Source organism: Abramis brama (assembly GCF_963993115.1).
Source record: "Abramis brama genome assembly, chromosome: 22".
In the NCBI taxonomy this organism is placed as follows: domain Eukaryota; kingdom Metazoa; phylum Chordata; class Actinopteri; order Cypriniformes; family Leuciscidae; genus Abramis; species Abramis brama.
In genome coordinates, this window is record NC_139984.1 from 23,345,832 (window position 1) to 23,365,732 (window position 19,901).

Sequence of the window (19,901 nt, forward strand, 5' to 3'; positions counted from 1 at the left end):
GTTTCCAGTGAAGCACAACATTGAACAAAAGAATAGAACTACTCACTGAAAATTCAACAAAGGGCCATAGAGCCGAGTCAGATTTATTAAGTACACTACTGTTCAAAAGTTTAGGGTCGGTACGTTTTTTTTAAAAAAATTTTATGTTTTTGAAAGAAGTCTATTATGCTTACAGCATTATTACAATTTAAAATAACTTTTCTATTTTTAATATTTTAAAGGGTAAGGCAAACCTGAATTTTCAGCAGTCATTACTTCAGAAATCATTCTAAGGGTATGTTTACGCGACAATGATGAACGATGTACTAAAAATGGAAAAGTACTTCCTTTGCATTTTTTGCATACAGATGACAGCATTGTCAGAACGATCCCTGTTCACACGGATCCGCAAAAACAACTAAAAAGATGTATTATGCTGTCAGACATCACTTTGTAAAGAAACACTACGCTTTGCAACACTAAACACTAAATTAATGTATAATAGTAAATAATTATAACAACAATATTTTTGAAAACCATGATTGATTAGAAATTAACATTATTAATGTCTTTACTGTCACTTTTGATCATATTGCATCTTACTGACTCTAATCAGTGTCTAATCAGACTCTAATGCATCAAAAACACCACAATACAAATCTGGGTGACATTTTATTTTAATGTACTCCTGTTACAGTGTAATTATACATTTAATTACTGAGTAATAGTAATTTACTACATGAACTTTATATAGGGTTAGGGTAGGATTAGGGTTTGCTGCCTGTAATTATGCCTAATTTATATTACCATAGTAAATACATGTAACACACATTAAAATACCCAAATCTGTATTTTTTTTTATTTAAACCTGTAAGTCTCAAAAATGTAAAACAAATTATGTACACATTATGACGTAATATGAACATGAAATATTCTTCACTATTTCTAGGTCACTAATTGTGACACCGATCCTGTGAATTTTGGTACAGACAGACATTCAGATGTCCTTGCTTCCACAAGACGCTCTTTGAATCATCCTCAAATCATGCAAGAGAGAACATGATCATCATGTTTTACACAAACGAGTTGAGTTCATGTATCTTTAGTGCTGCTGTCATTACAAACCAAATACTAAAAATTTTCACTCAAACTGTTATTCTGATAAAATAGCTGTAATTAAAAACTGTATTCAAAAATTTTAAATATATAATCCTTTTTACTAGTGGTCCCAAACCCTTTAAATCAAAACGCATAGAAAACACTTTGTGTACATAGAATTACTCAGACACATCAAAACAGGCCAGAAATCAATAGAGCCACATCTACGTATTCATTTATGCTTTTATCCAAAGCATAATGCCACGTAGAATAAGCACAAGTTTAGTGAATGGCCCCTTTAATGGTCCAACAGAACAGTTCTTTTGAACCACTGTAACTACATACAGTGTAAACATATACAACCCTCTTACAGGCAAGTCCCAGCTCAACTCATAAAAGCATCACATGCTTTCAGAACCTCCAACCCACTCAGACATCTGGACCAAACAGCGATCAGATCCCTCCATTCAATAGGTCATTTGAGACCATTATGCTCATTTGGGGATTTTGCAATGTTAAAGCTCTTGACCTAAATTGTTTTATTACATGACACTTTAACAGCACCCTAAAAAGTTTAGGGACAAGCCTTTAAATTCCACAATGGGAAGGCATACAGTTGTATGTATACAGTTTAATGAGGCATACCGTCTAATTAAAGCCACAAAGGCTTCACTACTAAGTAGTCTGAATCTGCTACATTGTACTTGTCAGCATTTGTATGTTCTGACTGCTTAATCAACTCACTAAATTTATGTAGAATACATGAATATTTCTGAATTTATTTAAATATTAAAAATACTGAATATTAAATATGCTAAAAAGCAAAAGCATCCTGGTCATGGTACTTATTATAAGTGAAGAGTGTAAATACACGTTTACATTATGCCCTCCACACACACTATAAAGTAAACAAGGTTCCCACATATTTTTATTTCTTTCCTAGTCATTTGTGATCACTGGATAAGAATTTTAAATATATATATACAATTTTATAGATATTCTATATCAAATATAGAGCAACTTCTAGTCAATGAATAAAATATTAGCTGAGCATAGCTAGAAAAAATAATATTAATTCAATCAAATCTAGACCTGGATATCACAACTGTTAAACTGTTGTTTTCCCCCCAGGTGTCCTTGAGACTCCGGTATAAATAAAAGCGTCCTATTTAATAGTGTTTTCAAACAAAAACTTGAAATCTTTTTTGAAAACCTAATATTGAAGTCAAATCTTAAATCCATCCAATTAACACTCACAATAAATAAACCTGAACAATAAATTAATATAGCATCTTTTCCCTGTGGTCAAACCATTCAAACGCATTCCCAGATACACATGCAAGCACACACACACAGTCTGACAGCACAAGAACATAACGAACAAATTAAAATTCCATAACCTGATGTAATACACTCCAGAATATTATACTCAAAAAGCAGCCAAGGGAGGGCACACAACACGAATGTTCAGAAATATGTTTCTGAAACATACAGTGCTCTAAAAACCTGCACAATTCAGTTTTATAATTCATTCATAAATTTAAAAATATTTTTCATACTCATTACATTTCAAAACAAGTAATAAAAACTCGTTGAGTGTTTTAGCGCAATTTTCTGACCTCATGGGATCACAACACTAAGAGATAGTAAATCTTTTCCTGGATTTTTTTTGATTAGACCTTCCTTAACATAATGCCGAAAACCCGAAGTCTCTAGGTGGTCTGGTTGAGGAGTAGATAGAAGTGCAAGATTGGTGCGCACAGACAGAACAGAAATCATGAGTTAACAATCGCAATTTTGTCCGGTGGAAAATTGCGCTAAAAAGATAAGCACATTCAACAACAAAAAAAATGTCATAAAACCAGATGTCTTACTGTGAAGATGCGGCGACCGGTGCGGTCGAAGGTGACACAGTACACAGATGAAAGGTGGCCCAGAATTCTCTTGTGCATCTTCATATGTTGGTAAACAGCTGTAGGGACCAGCTGACCCAACCGATATGAGCCATTCAGCCTCCGACTGTATACTGTTTCCACTGTAGCACACAAGACATATCCAGCAAAACAACATGAGAGCAAATACACTATATTTGAATCCACAGCATCTAAAGCAAATTCTTGCTTCAAATGGTCAAAATGGTCCATATTTTTGTAAATTTCTAAAACACATATGTACTAGGGGTGGGAATCTTTTACCATCTCACGATTCGATTCGATTCCGATTCTTGAGGCCACGATTCGATTCAAAATCGATTTTCGATTCAAAAAGATTTTCGATTCAAAACAATTCGATTTTATTCATAATGATTTCTAATCAGGTTTCTGATCATGATCTACTCTCATCTGCTTTGCTATACAGAATGACAAACATAATGACAGACATTAAAGTGTCTTTTTCACATTTATTAAGTTCAATTCTCAGGGAAGTGCCTTTTATCAAAAACATTGAAAAAAATGTTTTTACTTGGTACTTTTAAAGCAAAGTATTTATGATGACACATAACGAACTTACTTCCGATACTTCCTATATTAATTTTATTAATAAAACAAATGGAAGTGATTTGGCAAGTCAACTGTAAGGTTACATTTGCCAGCATATGTCCCAACATTGCTGAGAACCAACAGGAAAATAAATGTGTGCTTGTACTAGCAGCATAACGTTACTTGTAGTAAATTAATACAAACTTCAGCATATTCTGAATCTCTAGCATAGTAGCATTTAATAATAGACTTCTAACCAACATCCTCTTGTTATTTCCAATGAGCAATATAATCCTTCAGACAAAAAAAAACATTTTGCTGTAGCAAATTCACAAACAGTTTTCGTTCAAAAATATAGAATTATGTACCAGAAGCTATCATAACGTATAATGCTTGTGGACTTGCATATTCTGAATAATTAGTAACATACAAAGTCGCTCTTGACTTATACACAACTAAATAATAAAGAGTTATGACTTGAAATATTTGCTGTATACCACAATCAAAAACAGCTTATACAAAGAAAGTGAATGAACATCTGCAGAGAGTAACTTACAGTCAAAATGTAACTTTTTGTGACTGGCATTGCACATTTGGCGCTCAGCCATCATGCGTCCGTTATGTGCGCGTCTCTGTTATGTGCACGCCACAGACTGTCCGCGCACGTGCACGTCCGCTTCAGAGTTCCGCCTTTTGCGTTCCGTCAATGTTACGTTATTAGAATTTTTTTTTTTTTAGAAAATCGATTTTTGACATTTGTGAATCAATTCAGAATCGTCCACGTCCCGAATCGCGATTCATCTAAGAATCGATTTTTTCCCCCACCCCTAATATGTACCAAAGACTTTATTTTAAATATATATATATATATATATATATATTTTAACCATCAAATCAATACAAAACAGTTTTAAGAAAAGTCTAAGGATTTAGATGAATGTTGTTTCTTCCACTGGAATACATTAACATAGCAACCAATAAGATGCGACTTACCAATATTGGGCGGGCTTCCATAGATGACTGGCGGCTCCGGTGGCCTGCCACAGTGCAGGGCTGCGAGGGCCGACCCCTTCCATACCACGTGCTTACAACCTGCCAACAAACACGTGGGACTGTCATTAAATATACACTGTAGAAGTGATTGAATCCCTAGGCACACATACACAAACTAGGATTGATGTAAAACACAGATATCCACTGCAAAAAAAAAAATGGATTATACATTTTTGTTTTATTTCTTGGAAGGGCACTAGCAATATTCTTGATAATGTTATAGGAAGTTTTGGTAACACTTTATTTTAAACTTCCTTGTTACACGTATTTACTTTAGTAGTATAAATTAAGCATAATTGCATGCAATTAACCCTAAACCAAACCCTGATCCTACCCTAACCCTATAGTAAGTAAATGTAATTAATTAATATTACTCAGTACTTAAATGTATAATTACACTGTAACAAGGATACATTAAAATAAAGTGTAACCAAAGTTAATTGCAGTGAAATCTATTTTATTTTGAAGGCAGCATTACGGAGGAAAATTCCACCACTATTGATCAATTATCATTTCTCTTTCTTTTGCATACACATCGGATGCAATAGTGAGATGCCATTTGTAAATATTAAAAAGATTTCTAGTTAAATCCTTTATAATGAATCTTCTGAATTTTAAAGTGTTTCCCCATCTTCAAGTTTTTCATTCAAAAAACAGTAGCACTCAAAATACACATCTGATCTTATGTTGCTTTACAGTTATGGGGTAAGAAAAAATAAATAAAAAAATCTGTTGTTTGTTATGCTTAACTTGGCTGTTAACTGGTTGATTTGCTTATCATAAAAATGGATGATAAATATGTTCAATCTTCAAACAGAAAGACTCACTCTTGTTTGTACGTAGCACTGACTGTCGTCCGGCTCCCAGCAGTGAGTTGACTCCAGGTACGCTGGCTGGCACTTCCCTCTCTAAAAGAGGGCTCACTCGCTCACACAACTGCAACAGGTGATCTGAAGAAACGTGCCTGTACAATTTGACCTATACACACAATCACAAACACATATTAGGGGAAATGGATCTGTTTAATACACCTAACTATATTGTTTCATATAATGTTCAATACGTTAAATTATTGTGTTGCAATAGTGTATGCATAGAGATTTAAACAAGAAAGTAGAAAATAAATGTTTTTGTGCGAATATAAATGCAAAAATTTTGCAACCTGGCAAATAACTTACAGTCTTAACATTACTATACATAAATACCTTTTAAAATATAATTACAATTATATCATTAAATTTGAATGTTGTAGCAGAAAATTTCATCAAAGGGTGTAATGTGAAGGCTTTAATTAAAAATTATCAGTATCACCATGAAATAATTTCATATAATGAACGTGTACTAAAAATAATTAGATAATCAAATAAAAGTAGTATATTTAAATACAGCCATTTAACAGACATTGTCAATGTAGGCTACGCAAACCGTCCACATAATAGCATAATAAAAAAAACCTTTAGAGGATTATAGACGACACTTCGTTTCAAACCAATACACTTTTTTATTATCCGTCCATATTCTCCCTAGAGATGAATCTAATCTACAGAGTAAAATGTGCGTCCCCCAACGCAACGCGTCAGTACGGGCATCTTTTATCAAGCCTGTTCAGCAGATCCAGCTTCCAACTGCAGGCCAGTAATTAATGTGGCTTTAATTGCATTTAGCGTCATCCTATTGGTCGACACACACACACACACACACACACACACACAAACACGCGCGCACACACACCGCTAAGCTAATGATTTTATAAATAAGGCCATATTTAACAGTGAATGAATCAGGTTAAATGAATTAAAAACATTAATTAAAATCAGTATTTAACAATGGTACCATCTAAACATAGCTTTCAGTTGTTGATGAATTATCCCTAATTATTATTATTACATTACATGTAAATTATTTAGCGCATAAAATATTAATTAACAAAAATTTAAATGATTACATTAATAAACACTTAAGAAAAAAATCCGTAATAAAATGTAAATTGTTACTACAATTATTGAAATGTACATTTTATTTAAAAATGCGTGTATTTATTTAATAAATATGAAAATATAATTTATTTATAATTACAATTTTAATGCAATGTTGTTATTATCATCATTATTTAATTAATCTTATGAATAATGATAATTAATGCAGATTGCATTGCTCATTAACATACTGATCGAGGGACTCGAGACCTGACACAAAAAAAAAAATTAATTGACAGCGCCAACATCAGGCGGTGAAGCCGTTATTCCTACCCACAATCTGCAGGCACGGGCTTTAACATCTTCACACACTGTAATGAAATCATCCACGAACGATCACACACACACGCTAACACACACGCATTCACTCAATATAATATGGGGATCTAGTGGCGTAACGGCGCGCGAGATCATCCGCGAGACAATCGCGAATACAATATAACAGATTATCGCTACAATGTGTGTGAATTTCAGCGTGTACAAGACACGACAGAGATACAACGGTAACAGCCTGTATGATCAACAAGACTGTCGAGTCTTTTAGTTACGCAACTGATATATAGTGGGGGTTGGCCATCACAGGGGCTGGATCAAAACACACTAAGTTTTAAAATCAAGATATTTCTGTATCTCTCACTTCGAATGCGGAATCAAATCGTCTTCCCGAGTGATATTCATACGAGGAACAGCGAGCTACTGAAAAATGCAAATAGTCCGATTAATAATTTATTTACCTTTCTAAATATCGTAATTAATAAATTAATCAATACGTACTCATTTCGATGTACCTCTCATTTGTATTATCGGCCTCAAGTCTCACAGCACTGTTCAAAAAGAATTTCCTCCGAAAAAAAATAAGCATTGTCAGGGCAACTTAAAAGTCCCATTACCCTCCTAAGATCCTCTAGGTCTCCGGCTCTGATGTCCCCTGCTCCAAAAGCTTAGTTTAAGAGTAATAAACTAAGGTAAAAGGAGTATTTTACCCTGACTTGTTGTGTTAGATGGAGCAGTGCGCCTCCATCCCGCCCCGCTTTCAGTCTCTGCGCACTGGTCCCTCCTCCCTCCGCTCCCTTCCCCTTATAGCACCACATTCATGACGTCTCTTTATTTCTACATCGAATTTAACATCTATTTACACCTTGTGCACACCTCTGTGTCCAAACTCACATCCCTGAGGTCAGGCCAGGTTCTGGGTTCATCCGATGGCAGTCCTTTCTAACCCTGAGGTTGGTTTTTCCCCGTGTGTTCGGGTTAAGTTTTTTCCTGATTTAAAATTGCGGGAAATTCAATTTCTTATTTTGCTCTCTAAAAAGTTTTCTCTCTGTTATAGGGATCCCTTACCAAATTTTCGTAACTCCCTGGGTGTTCTTTGCCAGTCCAGTCAATCCTTTTGGGTAACAGCTGTAATTGGAAAATGGTGTTAAATAGGTTTGGGTAAATTCTAAGGGGTCAAGTTTGTGTTTTTAAAGCATAAAAATGAAATCTGCGTTAAATTAGCAGCCTAAAGTGCAGCGCAGTGAGATGCGACGCGAGTAAGGCTCGCGCTGCTTACCTCCTTCTCCTGAACCTCCCGTATCAAGGTCTGAAAAAAGCACAAAAATAGCAAATTACCGTTCAATCTTCTCCAGACATGTCGTTTACAATCCTATTTTACAAAATCACCCACCTCTGCCGCGTCCTGACAAGGTCCAGCTTCTAAAAATCGGGCTATTAGGAAGTACAGTTCTGCGAGATGGGGGAGAATGAGCTACATTAGCTTTCAAGAAGGACGTGGTGGGAAAGGCAGATGTATATAAAAATACTCCAGCGTCACCTTTCTCAATCCCTTTTACTCACCGGATTTCAACTGCGCGACGTGTTTACGCTCAGCAGCCATGTTTAGGGTTGTTTTGGGGGTGAAGGAGAAGGTGTGTGTGGCCGTTCTGGGAAGCGGGTATCGCTAGGCTGCCCTATAGTTGTCAGTGTTTGTTCACCAGGAAGAGCTGCGCCTCCATTCACCCAACACACACGGAAAGCAGATCCGGTACGTCGCTCTAAGCCTTCCGCGCTCGCGCAAAATAGTCCCCTCTTAGGTACAACGTGTATGCGGACAAAATTCTCGAGCACGGGGCGTTTGGGGTTGACAAGAAACGATGTTTCTAAAACATGCAGTTTAATGCACCTTAAGGATGTTGGTTAATATTTTGGGTTTCAGTTTTCGCTCCACACCCCCCTCCTCTCTCTGTAAAGCACAACCCCTTTGCGCAGGAATACACGAGTAGAGTCTAGTACGAACGCGCAGGACTGTGCTGTCAGGGAGGCTGTGATGCTAACGCTGAAGGGGGAAAAGAAGGCAATGGTGCCTCATTTTATGCAAAAACTTAACTATTTATTCGGGCTACTGCTATTTGTTTGCTAAATCCCGGACCCTGAGCTTTAATGGCGCCTCTTTTTCCTCGGTCTGTCGACCTTGCGGGCAGCGAAGCTCGGATCTCACACCATGTTTCTCCCACAACAGCATATTGAAGCTTATCAAACACCCGAATATAACCACCGTATTTGTGTGGTTGTGAGGTGTATAAAAGTCTATTCGTTTAAATCATAAACCAGACTTATTTCAAGGAACCCACCCCCTCTCTTGGTTGTGATTTGGATCGGGAAGTCCTCCATTTCTTTCCCAAAAGCGAGCGGGCAGTAAAATGGGGGAAGGGTAGTAAACAGGGAGAATGTAATGAATTAAACCTTGTGAGTTACAGGAATCCAGTGACTAATGGCAACGCCAGACAAATAGGACATTGGTGATTTTATTTATGTATCTATGTCACTCACACGTATCTATTTTAAAGAAACAACATGCAGATTGTGTAACCATGTTTAGTTAAAGATTGTGTAAAACAGTTAAATTGTGCAAAATATTTTCATATACTTCTGTCCATAACATTGTACTCATTACATACAAGTATTGTACATATTTCTTCTTAAGTTTTTATCTGAATGGTAATTAAGCAATTGGTGGCATAAGGAGTGAGGATGTTGACTTTAAATGAGCCAGTTGAAGTTTTATGAAGTCATCCTACGGCCTTAATAATTACATATAAGTAAACTAGTATAAATACTCAAGCACAGAAGATTAGAACTCAACAGGCATTTTTAATGTTGTATGACTGCCTCCTAAATCAGTTTACTTAATTATTAATTAACACTTGTTTTACTATTAGTTTACTTGGTCACACTTTAGATTGGGGTCCAATTACTATGACTTTTGCCTTAATAAACACCTAATTACCGCTTATTAATAGTTAGTAAGGTAGTTGTTACGTTTAGGTATTTGGTAGGAATGTAGAATAAGGTCATGCAGAATAAGGCCTTAATATGTGCTTCATAAGTACTGATAAACAGCAAATATCCTTATAATGTGCATGATAAGCAACTAATTAATAGTAAGAAGTGGACCCTGAACTAAAGTGTTACTGTTTACTTTATGGTCTGAACAATCTAAATACTAATATCCTTTAATTAGGTTTTTTTTTTTTTTTTTTTTTTGCAGGGTTGGTCTATAGACTTAAAATAAGCATGTGTTTTTGTGTTTCTGTGTACAGTGACATTACCATTAGAACAACAAAGATACATTTACGGCAGTTTCTTGTTTTAAGTCAACGTGAGGCATTACACAAGTGTTTGAGGTTTGTCTTTTCTGTTTTTCTCTGAGCTAAAAAGGTGACTTTGATTCAATCTTTGACTTTGTTTTTAAGGATGAGGTAAATTGTTAAGTGCCCTTGCTAGGAAAACCCTTAGTTCAACAGTTAGTCCTAACTGCATTAAGTGATGTAACACTTGCTAAACTACTGACACTAAACATGTTGGAGAAAAGCATTCAGATATCCGAGAAGTACATGAATATAGCAGCTTTGGCTTCGAGGCTACTTAAGCAAAACTGATGCAACTTATCACACTTTTGAGAAACGGTGGTGATCTGGTGAAGTGGCTGAGTAGGCAAAAAACTTCATAAGTAGGTTCAGACAAAAGCAAAAATACACTGAAAGAATGACTAACTTTGTTTCAGAATACTAAAAATAAAAATATTAAACACCTTCTTAAAATATTATTGTATTAAAGATAATAAATTGGAAGAACACTGTTATTTTATGATTAGTGGCGTGCAGTATTTCTTCTTGCCACTGGAGGTCAGGACTAACATTTCATATGAAGAGTTCAGGGGCCAAACATGGGTCAAAGGTTGGAAGGGTAAATTAATCCAGTTGGAGTTTTTGCCTCCTTGGATCTTTCTAGATTCACCTGAACCTTCCAGATTGTAATACTTTCACATAATAATAATTACGGACAAAAAGATTTCTGAAAGAGTAACCTCTAATAATAATCAGTAAAAAAAAAAGGATACAATTGGCCTTATAAAAATATTAAAAGTGAGGGATGCAACTCCTGAATTATGGGTAAAATGTATGTATTTGATAATAATGCATCAACAACATATGTATTATAAACTGAATCATATAATTAAGGCCAGATTTTTGTCCAGTTTTGATATAGAGTTAGTGACATTTTGGACTCAATTGCATTAGAGTTTTCATGGCATTTATTTGAACTTATGCAATGTAGAAAATAATAATGTGATCAGTTTCCTGTCTAATTTTAATCAGACCTCATTTGGACTAATATTCAATGCTAAATAACTGTTTTAATATATATTTGTGTTCATGAATTTCAATGTGCTTGCTTTCTAAAGGCATCCTCATCACAAATAAGCAACAGTAAATCTATGAAAATGCCCAAGTGTATAGATCCTCGGGGGGAAAAAATATCAATTTTAGAGAAAGAAGCACTTTCATTTCTACATTTCAGAAACATGTTGCTTGTGTAAGACCATTAACTGTTTTATTACTATATGGGGCTTTTTATCTATTGGCTGGGCCTGCAGAAAGACAGAAGGCCAGACCAACGAGGGTTGTCAGTCTGTTCATTTCCTCTTCTCCGTTCCTGCCTCCCCGCGGCATTGCTGACCTTTCACTTTCTGACATCAGCAGTTGTATTTAGTGAGTGTGTTTGTGTGTGTTTAGGGTCACATGTGTCTGTGTATAAAGAACTACACTGAAAGGCTTTTGTAGCTTTGGACTAAACACCCTGGACCCTCAAGAGTTTTCCACAAAGTTAACTCTCTATGGTACAGTGTTGTCATTTTTTTTCTTCACTTACTCCCTATTCAGAAAACTACAAATTGCATTGTTGGAATTAAAAGTAGTCTTTAAATAAATCAATAACATTTGATTTTCCCTAGACTCTCTAAGAGGAAAACATGAAGTGCTCTACATTTATTTTACATGTGGACTTTTAAAGCATCTAGAAGTAAGTGAGGATAGGAGCAGGCTTCAATCAATGCATATATTATTAAACTTTAAGAGTGCTGGCCTGGATAATTAGAATGCATAAAGTAGGAGAGAGGCCGCACTATGCTTATATATACTTTTATTTGCAAGATAAAAGTATAAAAAAGTATAGTAAAATAAAAGTATATATAAGCATAGTGCGGCCTCTCTCCTACTTTAATCTAGAATTTAAATACGTTTTTGTTCACAGATGTTTATCAAATATAATTTTACAATAAATTGAGGAAACATTGGATGGCAATATGGATGACAATTCTGCATTTTTTTAATAGATAGTGGCATCAGTTGTTACTGAAATTAGTTTATCTAAGTAATATAATTGTGTTTATGCATAAATAACACAATTATGATTTAATTCATACACAAAGAATCCAACTAAGGGTGAGCTATGCCTTTATATTAAAGGATAAATTATAAGGTTTCATTAAATTCTAATTTCAAATGTAGAATTATATCAGTTTATGAAAGACACATTGGTACTAGTTTTTGACCATTTTTCATTGTTGTACCAATATTTTATTTTCTTACATATTTATTATTTTATTTAATATCCATGTATATTCTTCCCCCAAAACTTTAGTTTGAGCTATGTATATATTGGATTTCAATATCATCATGTGTATCATAGAGGGTTAAAATGTATACCAACACTAAAGGCCCGTTCACACCCGTATAACGCTAACGATATAGTTCTAAAAAGCTCATGAACGATTAAATCATTGGCAGCCAATCAGAATTCATCCAACTTTTAAGAGCTAGAACATTTTAAATGCTAGATGTCATAACTGCAGTGCACGCTCAGAATAAACAGAATGCTAATATAGTTTTCGTTCTTGGTGTGAACAGGCCTTAAAGGGATAGTTCACCCAAAAATTTAAATTCTGTCATCATTTACTCACCCTCAAGTTGTTCCAAACCTGTATGAGTTTCTTCTGTTGAACACAAAAGAAGATATTTTGAAGAATATGGGCAAACCAAATAGTTGATGGACCCCATTGACTTTCATAGTATGGAGAAAAAAAATGGAAGTCAATGGGGTCCATCAACTGTTTGGCTTCCGCCATTCTTCAAAATATCTTCTTTTGTGTTCAACAGAACAAATAAATTCACACCGGTTTGGAACAACTTGAGGGTGAGAAAATGATGACAGAATTTTCATTTTTGGGTGAACTATCCCTTTAAGGCTGCTGTGAACCTTTCTATCTGCGAGAATAACGACAACCCAGTACTTGCGGAGCATTAAAAAAACAACCAGTAACAAGCACACAATAGTCTATTGACCGTTTATTCATCTTTTATTTGAAAACATTTTACAGAGAGTATCTCAAACCAGTTTTGTGGACTTTTACATTTGTCAAGAGATTCAGTTCTTGTAGAGTTTTCCTAACCTTCTAGCACAAAGCACCACTTGTTTATTGCTATGGATATCTGCCACTGTTAAGGGTCATGTTTAATTCAGCAATTTTAAAAGAACTCACTTGAATCTTAAAATGCTACAAAGGAGATTAAAAAAAGGCGAAGGGTTACAACTCAAATCTCTCGTCCCTATTTACTCCCTCTCTTTTTTTAAGATATTCAACCAATTAAATAACAAGACTCAAAGACAATACACACCAAAGACCTTAGTAACCAAATACATGGAGCTAAGGCTATGCACTCTGGTGGCAAAAGATGAACCGGAAGTGGCTGAATTTGGCAGGCGAGCTGCTGGTGAAATATTCAAGAATAATTGTTGCTTTTCCTTGAAGTTAATCTATCCTTCTGTCGGATGAAAGAGAAGGAGACGGGTACGGTGCTTCAGCGGGGAGTGTGAGTCGACTTTTAGCTAAGGAAATCTAGTACGATAAGTCTAAAAAAAGTTTGCATTTTACAAAATACTCAATAGGAATAAAAAATGTTCTTTGTTATTCCAGAAAACAACTTCAATCACTCTTTCTCCTCAGCCTCGGCATCGGCCGTCTCAGTTTCCTATACAGGGGAAAAAAGCACAAAAGAAAAAAGTTAATTACTTCTTAAATGTAGAGGACAGAGTATTGATATGATTTATTTAGTTTTTCTAAACTGTTAGATTATGTTATGAGAAGTCAGACGCAACCAAAACCACTCGGTTAGTACGAGTAAGCCCACATACAGATGATGACCAGTTTACCTCAAATATAATATATATCAGGACAAAACAGATAGCAGAGTGCATTTCTATCCTTACATTTACATCTCAAAGGATATTTGAATTAATTAATTTAAAGGTTAAGTGTGTATTAAAAAAAAAAAAAAAATACTTTCTTCTATCCCAACCTATTGTTGATATACTGAACAATGTGTTTATCTGCCCCATTAATATTCAGAAAACCTGGTTGAAAACAGTAATTAATTTTGTACCGTCTGGTGAAGATAGTGGCTCTGAAATAACACTTCAAAATCTTTTAGATGGGATTCATAATATTAAAATTACGTTATATGTAATGAACATTCTGTTAACCTTGGTTACCAATCATTAACAATGTTATTAATGATTTTTTTGTATAGTACAAATAAATCTAGACTGTACAGTGACGAGCACACAAACACACTGCACTCTTCAAACTCTCGTACCCTTTACTCTAACACTCTCGTTCTGCCCTCGGATGGACAGGAAGGAGGGGGCGGAACTTCTCCATGATGACACACTGACAGATGAGCGTGAGACACAGATCTGTGTGTGTGTGTGTGTGTGTGAGGGCACATGCAGGTGTTTGAGAAGCCATGGGAAGGGATACAGGATAAGACCATTAGATATTGGTCAGTATAAAGTAATCCATGTTAGTACAGAGCACTGAACAATAAATTGTCATGTTTCCCTAATCATTTTGTCACAAGAGGATTAGAAAAGCAAGTTATACAAATTATATTAAGATGGAGATACACTGATCGTGACTATCCAACGAAATCGGCCATTATCTAAAGATTATAAGAGTATAAGCTGGTTTACAGTAGTTCATTTGGCACAACAACATATAAATATAACAAAGAATATTATCCTTAAGTTGTATTATTTTTTAAAGCAGTATTATACCCGTTTGTCACCGTCAGCCCTTCTAAACTTTACATAATGCCACCAATTCACACCCAGTCATTTTAGAACAAACCATCCAGAATACACCACAACATGTCTGTAACTAGGTCATTCTTTCCCACCTCACATGTCTGCTCTTTCATTCTTGCTCACACAACAAATGTGCTAAGAAATTTTTTTTTCGTGTCCTGGAGGGCAATTTGAGTAATCTCAAAGCGTTTTGAGGGGAGATGGCTCTCGTGACAAAATGCACCTTTTCCAAGGCCTGAGCTCAGTTTAGCAACTTAATGTGTGTTATGCAATAATAAATGACCAATGTATACAAATAAAAGTAGACACATACACTACTGTTCAAATTTTGGGGTCAGCAAGATTATTATATTATTATAATTATGAATAATACTTTTATTCAGAAAGGATGCATTAAATTGGTTAAAAAAAGTGACAGTAAAGACATATAAAATGTTACAAAAGAAAAACAAATGCTGTTCTTTTGAACTTTATATTCATCAAAGAATCCTGAAAAAAAGTATTAAAATTTGTACAAAAATATTTAGTAGCACAACTGTTTTCAACATTAATAATAAGAAGAATTTTTTGAGCATCAAATCAGCTTATTAGAATGATTTCTGGATGATCATGTGAAACTCAAGACTTGAGTAATGATGCTGAAAATTCAGCTTTGCATCACAGAAATAAATGCAATATATTCAAATAAAAAATACTTATTTAAAATTGTAATATTTCACAATATTGTTTGATCAAATAAATGCACCCTTGGTGAGCATAAGATACTTAAATGGATAGTTCACCCCAAAATGAACATTTTGTCATCACTTACTCGCCCTCATGTTGTTCCAAACCTGTACGAGTTTCTTTCTTCTGTTGAACAAAAGACGATATTTTAAAGAACGTTGGCAATCAAACAGTTGACGGTAGCCACTGACTTTTATTGTAGGAAAATAAATACTATGGAAGTCAATGGCTACCATCAACTGTCTGGTTATCAATATTCTTCAAAATATCTTCTTTTGTGTTCAACAGAAGAAAGAAACTCATACAGGTTTGGAACAACATGAGGGTCACGGTGAAAATAATGACAAAATTTAAATTTTTGGGTGAACTATCCCTTTAAAAAACATTGAAAAATCTTACCAACCCCAAACTTTTGAACGGTAGTGTATATATACGTAGGTTTTTAGGGGTAAAGTATCATTATGACTATACTTCATTTGTGCTCTTCAATGAGCCATCTCACATTTTTTCCTCTATTAAGATCATGTAGATAAGTACTGAAAATGCTAGACAATGGCATTAGCAAACAAAAAAAGAGTTAGCCCACCTCCTCTGGCTTGGTCTCTCCATTTGCAGTGGGCGCAGATTCTTTCTCCTCTTTCTTTCCTTTGGCTCCGCCCTTCTTCTCCTTTACCACTTTGTCATTGGATGGCTTCTGTGCATAGAACACAAATGGAACAACAAATTAAATAATTGTGTACCAAACCAATTTGAATTGCTCCAAAACACACCGGCCAGATCACACCAGCTCTCTCTACTGCAAAAATGCTACAAAATCGGCTTTAAAAAAAGTTAATACTGTCCATACAATACACAAACTCCACCATATGTGCAAAATACTTTCATATATGGAGGAAAGAAATTAACCACAATGCAAAGCACATGCAAAAACTTGCTAAAAATGTAAAATGCCACAAAGATGGAGATAGATAATGAGAAAGAGAGAGCTGTTACCTTGGCAGCTGGTTTTTTGGCCTTTGGTTCGGGTTTAGGAGCTGGTTTCTGAGGGTTGAAAAAAGACAACAGGATGAAGGAAGTTATAAACAGTGTCATAACAGACAACGCAATGGCCACAATGAGTGGTAAAGTATTTTCTGACACAATAATATAGAAGCTTAAGAACAATTTCAATTCAACTAGACCAATCTAAACGGTCTAAGTGGATAATACAATGTAATAATACTAATCCATGTGTTAGTCCAGGATACCCAGAGGGCATGTGATAGCACTATAGGTTTATGACAAACCCGTTCCCAAGACTGGTTTCTAGTTCTCACTAACCCTTATAGGGAATATGCAAATCTGGGCATATGGAAAGAGAGCATAAACACTTACTGAGGAAAGACGCTCTGACCTCCGAGTGGGCTATAAGATGGAAAAACATTATTTTGATGTACATAAAATATGATTTTTACATCTGTGCTATTAGCAGTTTTACATTTGAAATAGAAATAAATTTTAATTACCTCATGCTTAGTAACTTTGGTGGCGTCTTTGGCCTCCGCTCCCTCGGGTGACTGCACAGACACAACGAACACGCAAAATTTGTACATACAGACATTTCTTCACATAAATAAAAATTTTATGTTTTGTGACAAGTACAGATTGAATACGATTTAAAAAAATATTTCTGAGACAAAGTACTTTGAGGACATGTCACTATTTAGATGCCAACGGGTTATCTTTTACTGATAAAGTGACACTTGCAAAGAGCAGCTAATTCATCTCAGTTCACACACAATGTTCACCATAAGTAGCTTTTACTTGTCAGATTTCATTATAATCAGATACACAGGCCTTTGGTGTATATAGTAATTTATCTCTGGTACTTGGACTACTTGTTTACTCGTTCTCTGGGCACAATTTAATATGCCACATCTACACACTCTAATAAGCCTGAAAAGCTTTTGAAGCACTTTCCAGAAATTGGTATTTTATTTAATTCTTAAAAAAAAAATAGATACACACATTTCATGTGTTATTGTTGTTAGAACTATTAGATATGTTTGAACCATTACTTAACAAAGTAGCTTGACTTCCGAGGACTTTTCTCTGTATCCAACAATTATAATCATACAATGTTGTTTTGACATAACCTGTTGATATTCAATTCATTGTGAGCGTATTATAATGACCAAAAACATACTATTTATTTATGTTCTAAATTTTAGCTGCAATACTGCTACACACAATCTTGCAAAAACACGAGAAAAAAAAGGTAACATTTATAGTATGGCAGAAAAACATTTAAATATCATTCAGTTTTTACACAAACTTTAGTGTTTGCTGCAATTGTCAAGTTTAATCATTACTCAATCAGTGCTACTTAACAAATTAATAAAAAAAAAGGAACATTTTTTGTACTTTTAATAATTATTACACAAGTTTATCAGCAACTACAGGCCAACATTTTGTCCCTAACCTAATTCTACTTTGTTTATTTAACGTTTATAAATAGGAAAAAACTAAATCACACGAATCATGTTTTTAAACTAATAATAGTATAAGCTAAATAGAAATTTGACATTCTGTGGTTGAACATTTTTCTGAAAAACAGGCACCTAATTTCATTGACACTGACCATTCGTTGAAAAAGCAGCACTTAATTTATTAGTATTATTATTACTTTTTTGCTTTGAGAAGTTTTGGAACCTATTCTTGGAAAGTGTCCATTGTTTAGCCTCACTAATTGAAGAGAGACACTCCCCCTAGAGAAACTCCCGCTTCATTGCCTCCATCATGAACATATCTGGCTGATACAACACGGTCATAATTTCAATTCTTTTTTTAATTTCTGATTACCACAAACTTGTGGAGGGGGGTGGGGGGTGTTAAACCCCCACATTGTTAGGCATTAGTCGACGCCCCCCGCTGATGTGGGATAGTGAAGCTCGGTGGACTTTGGATCATTGTCGATAAAGCATCATTAGACGTGCAAACGTGCTGTTATATTTATACTATTTTTATTTTGTCGTTTTATCCAATCAAGTCCACAGTTTAGCACAGTTTCGTTTTGTCTCCCGTCATAATCGCCTCTTAAAATGAGAGAAAGAGTTGAGTGTGACTGACAGAGCGCTTTGTTACATACGGGTCTGCCGCTCCGCAATGGGGGTGGAGGAAGAGCCTGTCGGTTCAAACATGGCTATGCAAAAATAATGGGGGACCTCTATCGATCGACGAAAGTGAGCTAATAAAAAAAACGAACATCTTAAAATGGAGGTTGGCGAGTATCAGACGCATTCGAGCAGAGCTCTCGGTTTCGAGTCTAACCGAGGACGACTGAAGCATCACCGCAAAGTGACATTCAGTACAAGTGCGCACGGAGTGGCAAATTCACTGCGAAAGAGACATCGGGTTATTAAACCGCCAACTATCATGGAGGAAATCAGCAAGTGACGAGGATCGAATGCAAAGATGATCGAACGTTCCATTGCTTTTGCAGGATTCCATAATCCAACCCGCGGATTAGGATAGAACGCTTTAAAAACTTGATCCTCGTTTTACCTGCTCGGCGTTGTGTTCGTTCTCATCGTTAAACGCGAGCCGCTATTTCTTAAAAAAAAGAGGGAAAATCGAGGATATGTTAGGAAATTATAAATATAAACTGACTTACCTTCCTCTTGGGCATTTTTTCAAATTTTCCTGTCACTCGTCTTTATTAAATTAGAAAAGCAGGTATGGACCTGTGAGATGAGGGAATGAGTTTAACTACCACCGAATACAGGATCAATATCTAAAACACCTCTGGTAATAACATGTTAATATTATGCAGACCTCAGACTCTACCCTCGTCTTTGTCCATTGGTCAGTTCTGTCCACACTTAACCGCCATTCCTCAAAGCGATTGGTCTGCGAAGCAAATATGTTAATATAACGCCCTCAGATATTGGTTTGAATTGAGGAAAGCTCTTCAGCCCGTCAACCTCATTGGTTACGCGCTCTCTGTATGCAAATTAGAGCGCTTTGTATTGGATGGGTTTAAAGGTCCGCGTGAGGGGGGGATAAAGTGACGACAAACCAATCCACGCTTGACACCACACGCTCGGCTTTATGGGAAACGTATGCGAGGCTTCAAAATAAAATGTAT

The 19,901-nt window shown here is 35.4% G+C and overlaps 2 protein-coding genes across 7 annotated transcripts in view; both read right to left on the reverse strand.

Moving 5' to 3' along the window:
* Window positions 1-8,582, reverse strand: part of phip (PHIP subunit of CUL4-Ring ligase complex) — a 38,778-nt gene extending 30,196 nt beyond the window's left edge. Inside the window, exons 1-7 of one of the 4 annotated variants that reach the window (XM_084099284.1) lie at window positions 8,423-8,582; window positions 8,253-8,311; window positions 8,139-8,168; window positions 7,928-7,987; window positions 5,438-5,588; window positions 4,551-4,649; window positions 2,952-3,112 (exon numbers count right to left, since the gene is read on the reverse strand). In XM_084099284.1, the coding sequence (XP_083955410.1) occupies window positions 2,952-3,112; window positions 4,551-4,649; window positions 5,438-5,588; window positions 7,928-7,987; window positions 8,139-8,168; window positions 8,253-8,311; window positions 8,423-8,462 (600 nt within the window). In that variant the 5' untranslated portion in view covers window positions 8,463-8,582. Of the gene's footprint in view, window positions 1-2,951; window positions 3,113-4,550; window positions 4,650-5,437; window positions 5,589-7,360; window positions 7,641-7,927; window positions 7,988-8,138; window positions 8,169-8,252; window positions 8,312-8,422 lie in introns of those variants that run through there. The other 3 variants (XM_084099283.1, XM_084099285.1, XM_084099286.1) reach the window with 3 other exon arrangements.
* Window positions 8,583-13,238: 4,656 nt separating this feature from the next.
* hmgn3 (high mobility group nucleosomal binding domain 3) lies at window positions 13,239-19,627 on the reverse strand. 3 transcript variants are annotated; one of them, XM_084099525.1, is made up of 7 exons: window positions 19,428-19,627; window positions 17,281-17,331; window positions 17,150-17,179; window positions 16,769-16,816; window positions 16,362-16,469; window positions 14,560-14,659; window positions 13,239-13,935 (listed from the first exon to the last, which is right to left on the reverse strand). In XM_084099525.1, exons 1-7 carry the CDS (start codon window positions 19,440-19,442, stop codon window positions 13,928-13,930), a joined length of 360 nt encoding a protein of 119 aa, XP_083955651.1. In that variant the 5' UTR covers window positions 19,443-19,627; the 3' UTR covers window positions 13,239-13,927. The 3 variants fall into 3 exon arrangements, with proteins under 3 accessions (XP_083955651.1, XP_083955652.1, XP_083955650.1); XM_084099526.1 differs by lacking the exon at window positions 14,560-14,659; XM_084099524.1 differs by lacking the exon at window positions 13,239-13,935 and having other exon boundaries at window positions 14,531-14,659; window positions 19,428-19,591.
* Window positions 19,628-19,901: the final 274 nt, after the last annotated feature.